We start from the raw sequence: 7,081 nt of genomic DNA, 5'->3' as shown, positions 1-7,081 counted from the left end.
CACAAAGAAAAAACATGTCCAGATGACCTGACTGAAAAATGTTGGATTGTATACCTGGATTATTGAGCATAGACTTTGTTGTTACCTTAACATATACCTATATATAAATACTAAAATAAACTACTACTTACTACTACTACTTGTGTACATAATTTCATTCCATCTCGTACTTCATGATATGGTAATGCCAATAAAGTTTACTTGAACTTGAACTACTGTATCCTTACTTTGTGGTTTTTCATTGGTCGTGGGTGGGCGTGGTCCCTAACACCTGCGATAAACGAGGGACTACTGTATTTGTGTTAAATGCAAAGAATTATTCACACTTGTGAGTTCAAAGGCATTATGACCTTACCAACATGTTTTAGTTTGACTTCTGGCTCATGAGACCTTTAGTTCTAGCTTCTGTTCTGAGTACTCGGGTGGTTGTGGGTCATGAAGCCACGCCAGGCGTTTGGCTTTGGGTTTGTGCACGCTCTGAGTACAAGCGCCTCTGAGAGGTGGATGGTCTGAATCTGCACGAATCACGAGCACCAAGGTTTGTGAACACCATGCTCTGTTTGGTCTGGGCCGCAATTTCTGCTGCAGCCCCTTTGAGTTCTGTTGGACCTGCGAGCTGCTATATGGTATGAAAACCTTCTATTTCTTTTTAATAAATCACAACAAAAGACAGTCGACTTGTTTAAATCTTGAGTCCAGCATTTTTTCTGAAAATTCACTGCAGTTAAAATATGTAAAATCGGAACTCTAAGTGGAACATTTTGTAGTAAAATATAAAAAAAATCATAAAACTTAACTATGATTATGTAAAAAAAGAATAAACATTAGCAAAAGTATCAAAATGCCACATTAGTCCTACAAAAGTCCAACTTTCAGTGACCTGTTTAGGTTTTAACTGAAGTTTCTGCTCTGAAGTCTGAACTACAGAGCTCCAAACGGCGCTGGATCTGAACAAAGCCCCATCGTTATCCACGGAGAACATTTACCAGGTTTTTATTTATTTACAAATGTCCTCTATTTTGTACCGTTACTAAAAGTCAGAGCACAAAATTTTTAAATGAGTTGGACTTTCTTTATGTTTAAGGAAGAAGAAACAATCCTGACACAAATAAAAGAACAATAGGCAAATACAGTGAGGAATGTAAGTATTTGAACACCCGGCGACTTTGCAATTTCTCCCACTTAGAAATCATGGAGGGTCTGAAATGCTCATCTTACGTGCATGTCCACTGTGAGAGACATAATCTAAAAAATAAAAAAAAGTCTGGAAATCACAATGTATGATTTTTTAAATAATTTATTTGTGTGTTACTGCTGCAAATAAGCATTTGAACACCTGCCAATCAGTTCTGGCCCTCAAAGACCTGTTAGTCCTCCTCTATAACGTCCTCCTCCACTCCACTGATTATTCTAAATTAGAAGCACCAGTTTGAGGTCAGTAGTTGCATAAAGACACCGGTCCACCTCACACAATCAGTAAGACTCAAACTACTAACATGGCTAAGACCAAAGAGCTGTCCAAAGACACCAGAGACAAAATTGTAGACCTCCACAAGGCTGGAAAGGGCTACGGGACAACTGTCAAGCAGCTTGGTGAAAAAAGATCAAGTGTTGGAGCAATTATTAGAAAATGGAAGAAGCTAAACATGACTGTCAATCTCCCTCGGACTGGGGCTCCATGCAAGATCTCACCTCGTGGCGTATCAATGATCCTAAGAAAGGTGAGGAATCAGCCCAGAACTACACGGGAGGAGCTGGTCAGTGACCTGAAGAGAGCTGGCACCACTGTTTCCAAGGTTACTGTGGGTAATACACTAAGACGTCATAGTTTAAAATCATGCATGGCACAGAAGGTTCTCCTGCTTAAATCAGCACACGTCCAGGCCCGTCTGAAGTTTGCCCATGACCATTTGGATGATCCAGAGGAGTCATGGGAGAAATTATGTGGTCAGATGAGACCAAAATAGAACTTTTTGATCTTAATTCCACTCACTGTGTTTGGAGGACGAAGAATGATGAGTACCATCCCAAAAACACCATCCCTACTGTGAAGCATGGGGGTGGAAGCATCATGCTTTGGGGGTGTTTTTCTGCACATGGGACAGGACAACTGCACTGTATTAAGGAGAGGATGACCAGGGCCATGTAGTGAGAGATTTTGGGGAACAACCTCCTTCCCCTCAGTTAGAGCATTGAAGATGGGTCGTGGCTGGGTCTTCCAACAAGACCATGACCTGAAGCACACAGCCAGGAGATCCAAGGAGTGGTTCTGTAAGAAGCATATCAAGGTTCTGGAGTGGCCTAGCCAGTCTCCAGACCTAAACCCTATAGAAAATATTTGGAGGGAACTCAAACTCCACGTTTTTCAGCGACAGCCCATAAACCTGGCTGATCTAGAGAAGATCTGTGTGGAGGAATGGGACAAAATCTGCTGCAGTGTGAGCAGGAAACGTTTGACATCTGTAACTGCAAACAAAGGCTACTGTACCAAATATTAACATTGATTTTCACAGGTGTTCAAATACTTATTTGCAGCAGGAACACACAAATAAATTATTTTTAAAAAATCATACATTGTGATTTCCAGGTTATTTTTAGATTATGTCTCTCACAGTGGACATGCACCTAAGATGAACATTTCAGACCCCTCCATGATTTCTAAGTGGGAGAACTTGCAAAGTCGCAGGGTGTTCAAATACTTATTTTCCTCACTGCAGTAAAAAGCTTTCTTAGATGGAACCATTAACTAGAAGAGCCAAACAATAATGTAGACATTAATCAATCTAAACTGTGTAAAAATGTTTTCTGTTCTCATCTTTTATTGTTGAAGTTTGTTCTATGTTAACCATCAGCTGTTGCAGTCTTTTCCATCTGTTTTCTGTAAAGAGGGAGCTGAAAACACTTACAGAAAAGTCTTTGCTGTTGAGCTTCAGGTCATGCCACATGTTAACAAACAGCTTCAGGTTGAGATGATCCAACAGAAGATGAACAGAGACGTGTCTCTTCCTGCTCGCCTCCAGGAGATCACACAGCAGCTCCGGGTCGCTGAAGCTGTCCATCACTATGGCCAGGTTCTGAAAACATACACACAGGCAGCAGAACCATCTTATTTCAGCTGGGTTGACATCAGTTGGCCACACACACACCTTCAAACTCACCAGTTTAGCCTTAGTGAGGAACTGCCTGATTAAATCTTTTATGCCAGCTGATCCACTTTCAGACTGGAAAAACACCTGGACGCTGGGATTATCGGGCAAAGGATCCATCAGTTTCACATCTGGAGGGGCTTACAAAATAAAAGCAAATTATATTTTCCCAAACTGATCAACGTAGCCGGCAGATCATGGCTTCAGTGAAACATTTCCACCTGTGAGTACCTTTTGTGTCCCTCTGCTCCAGGGTGGAGTCTGTGCCGTCTGTCGGCCCTGCAGAGCAGGACGACTGACAGTCGGCAGACGGGTCATCAGGCTCACCTGGACCAGAGATCAAAGAGATTACATTCCTTGAAAGAATGCACGTCACTTGCTGCCTGTCATGAAACTAACTAAAACACTCCTGTTGAAACCGGCACACCACCACAGCAAACATCAGCTCAACATCTGGAAAAACAACTGAATTATGGTCAGTTTTGTGTTTCCAATGAGTAGCAATGTAAATTAATTAGTTAATTAATTAATTATTACCCGTGTTCCCGTCTCTCCCGTGTTCTAGGATGTAATTCTTCTCCATCTGTGACAGGAAATCCACTTCTCCCTCCGCCTTCAACGCCTCGTGGTAGCCCTCCAGGCCCTGGCTCAGCAGGCGGTCCACAGCGAGCCGGCTGCTCTCGTTGTGGCTCAGGTCCAAACTGGGCCCGCTGGTTAGATAATGAGAGGACGAGGGGATCCGGAGGTCCTGAACCCGTCGCCTCACCTTCCCCACAGGCCTGAACCTCCTGTACCACAGTACACGGTCGCCTCCATCCATGCTCGGTGAAGTCAAGGTACAAATAAAATGAAGAACTCGAGGCTTGAGAGGAGGATAACGTGTGTCAGGGTGATGTTCCAGCTCTGCGTGAGGGAGATCTACTGATTCACAAAGGCAGGTAGAGAGGGAGGTGGGTCTGGCCCTGCTCAGAGAAAAAGTGGTTTCCTCATGCATGATAAGATCTGACAGATGAGAACTGAGAAAGGTTCATTCTGTATGCTAAAGGTGAAACGTACACGAGTCTGTGCTTAGAAGTGAAAAGGCATGGTGCAAAGCTGATAACATGGACGTTAACAGATCTTTGATGCAGATCTTTGTTCTTCTATCAGCACAGAATTTGTGTTTGTTTAACTGGTGGCTGGCGTGTAGGTGGCCTCGGGCTGATGCAACGTAAACACAGGAAAAAGGAGTGGATGAAAAGAGATGGATGAGTGACAGGAATGAAGATGGCTGCCACTTCAGCTCCTGTCAGACAACAACTGGACGTTCTTTAACAAAGACGCACCTGGAGGGAAGGGCGGAGCAGAGGCACCATTATCTGATGGACACGATTACACATTCCAGTCTCTGTTTTTACTCGGTGTGAACAAAATGTGTTGACTCTTCTCAGTTTTTATATATTCAGTGTTTGTCTTTACGCTGAGTCAGCGTTCATGTCGTTATTTTCCCCGTTTCATTGTATTTTCTGCTTTTTACAAACTACATCTGCAGACTTTGTGCCTTTTAGCTGTTCGTAGCAACATCAATCATTTAATCATTCAGGTGGATGCTGAGGCTTTTGGATTCTGTAACTTTTAAAACGTGCAACTATATAAAAAAATCCCCACAATATTTCATTTTATATTAAAAATAGTTCTCTGAAATTGGCTGCAGAAAAAGGCTCCATTTTCTTCACTACTTTTAGCTTCTAGCAACTCTTTGCCATATTTTCTTAAATGTCCATTTTAGCTAGCCATTTGTTACTTTTTGCAACTAACATTTTGCTATTTTTAGCTTTTGAAATGGACAATTTTAGCTATTAGTGAGAATTATGCTACTTTTAGCTTCTATCAGCTTTTTGCTACTTTGAGCTTTTAGCTGGCCTTTTGCTAAATTAGCTAGTCATTGTCATTTAGCTGACCGTTTGCTACTGTTAGCCAGCAGCTTGTTATATTTCACCTTTAGCTTTACTTCTTTTAGCATTTAAATTCTAATTAAATATTTTTAGCTTTGAAATGACTAATTTGAGCTATTAAACATTTTGCTGATTTTAGCTAGTTTTGCTACTATAGGCTTTTAGGTATGATGCAATTCTTAGCTTTAACGGCTCAGTTTCAGCTTGTACAGTAAAATCTCAGCAGGTTTTTGCAGAACATTTAATTAGTCATCTTGGCTGATCTGCAGTACGGCACCACAACACAAACCGTTAGAGCTTCAGGGAGAGGTCAACTCTGTGTTTACTGCGAGTCCCTAAATACTCAGACAAGGTTCTCACCAACCGTTTCCTGGATCCTTCTTTATTTAATCCTAAACCCCAAAACGCTTCATCTGCTTTAAACAGATCAAATATCTGGTTTGCCTAAAGTTATTTAGGTTTATGTAGATTATCATTTTCATCAAAGACGTGGCAAATCCAAAAACTTAAAAATAGACTTTTTCTTGTTAGACATTTGGCTCCATCATCTAAAAGGCTTTTTGACTCAAACTGGGATTGTAAAACAGTTTAAATCAGCTGAATTTAGGAGCAGATTAGTCTCACCCCACCCCCTCCTGAAGGTCATCAGGGTCTGTGCCAGTCTGGTCCTCACGAGAAGAGTTTTGGTCACAGGCATGAAGGTGAGATGGTGTGAAACTAACTGGGAATCAGGTCCAGAAGTGGCTTTGAAGGTTTAAAAAGTTCAAATCTGAGACCTCCTCTGTTTAAAGTGTTTTCTATTTGACATAAATGCCCCCCCCCTTCTCAAACCATCTGTCTTCTTCTCCAACATCTGGACCTGTTGGTCCTCAGCAAAGGGTCCTTATCCTTGAGGTGTGGGTGGACCACTGAGTCTGGTCCTGAAGAGCTGCTCTCTGGTGCCGAGTCATGTGTCTGTGAACTAGTCTAGAGGTCTGAACGTTCCTGCAGACCTTCACTGCTCAGTTTGGAGGTCCTGGACCAGCCTCGGTCTAACAGACCTGTTGAAAATGCACCGGATGTGCAAACTGTCTTACCTCATTTACAAAACTGCATCAGAAGCAGAGAAACACCAAAGTCACACAATCCAAGAAAAACACGACAGGCTTTTAAAATGACTTTCATTCAAAGCAGAATTCAAAAGAGACAAATAAAACACAAAGTTAAGAACAAAAGTTCTTACAAGAGAATAAATAAATAAAAGCTAAAATACATTGAATTATGGTAACAAAACAACAAATTTGGAGGTGATGGTTCATCCTTGTGGTTACAGGAAAACAGTTTCATCCCTCAGCAGAATGAGTGAAGGGCTAACTTTAACCTCCTGGATGGAGGTTGTTCCTTCACTACGGAGGATCTTTGTAACTCACCTCCAGGTGGTCAGGAGAGAAAAGTCTACCAGAGGAACTTGGAGTTGTGAACTGTAGGCATCAAGAGGGCTAGAAAGTCCACATCCTGCACGTCTCCATGGAGCTCAGTTGGATGTTTATTTTGTGTTTGTGGCCATCTTCAAAAACCGCTGGGACTAAGATCTAAAAGTTCTGAGGTCATCGCACTCCTTCACTGGGTCTAATGAGCATCAGGACAGGAAGGAGCTCAAACATGATGACATAACAAAAAGCACTAATGGCACCCTCAGTGTTGTGCAGTTTGAGCCGGTCCACAGACTGTCAGGAGGAGGGCTGAGCTGGAATAAATAAATCTGTTTTAAAGGTTTGAAGAATTCACTCCTGTAGTTCAGGAGGACTGGATCCTGCAGGAACTCAAACCAGGAACCAGTTTCTGCTCTTCTAACTAAACAGGTAATTATAGGAAAACTGACAGCAGAGCTCAGCTTCAGGCTGCTGAGTCACTGTTTGTGATGCTGAGTCAGCTTTAGGTGACAAGCTGTTCCTGGATCAGACTGAAGACACAAGACAGCGTGTGGTCACTGGGAGACGGAGGACAGCGTGTGGTCACTGG

General features: G+C 42.3%; 1 protein-coding gene and 1 long non-coding RNA gene across 2 annotated transcripts in view; both read right to left on the bottom strand.

Moving 5' to 3' along the window:
• Positions 1-3,966, bottom strand: part of LOC119410382 (protein FAM83A) — a 9,731-nt gene extending 5,765 nt beyond the window's left edge. The window contains exons 1-4 of the mRNA XM_037677294.1: positions 3,684-3,966; positions 3,378-3,473; positions 3,159-3,286; positions 2,907-3,074 (exon numbers count right to left, since the gene is read on the bottom strand). Coding sequence (XP_037533222.1) covers positions 2,907-3,074; positions 3,159-3,286; positions 3,378-3,473; positions 3,684-3,966 — 675 coding nt within the window. The remainder of the gene's footprint in view (positions 1-2,906; positions 3,075-3,158; positions 3,287-3,377; positions 3,474-3,683) is intronic.
• LOC119410208 lies at positions 3,264-3,702 on the bottom strand. The gene is made up of 3 exons (XR_005186828.1): positions 3,684-3,702; positions 3,378-3,473; positions 3,264-3,286 (listed from the first exon to the last, which is right to left on the bottom strand). It is a non-coding gene; the product is annotated as an uncharacterized LOC119410208 (long non-coding RNA).
• Positions 3,967-7,081: the final 3,115 nt, after the last annotated feature.

Source organism: Nematolebias whitei, chromosome 5, assembly GCF_014905685.2.
Source record: "Nematolebias whitei isolate Nwh7 chromosome 5, NemWhi1, whole genome shotgun sequence".
In the NCBI taxonomy this organism is placed as follows: Eukaryota; Metazoa; Chordata; class Actinopteri; order Cyprinodontiformes; family Rivulidae; genus Nematolebias; species Nematolebias whitei.
This window is presented reverse-complemented; position numbering and strand designations above follow the sequence as displayed.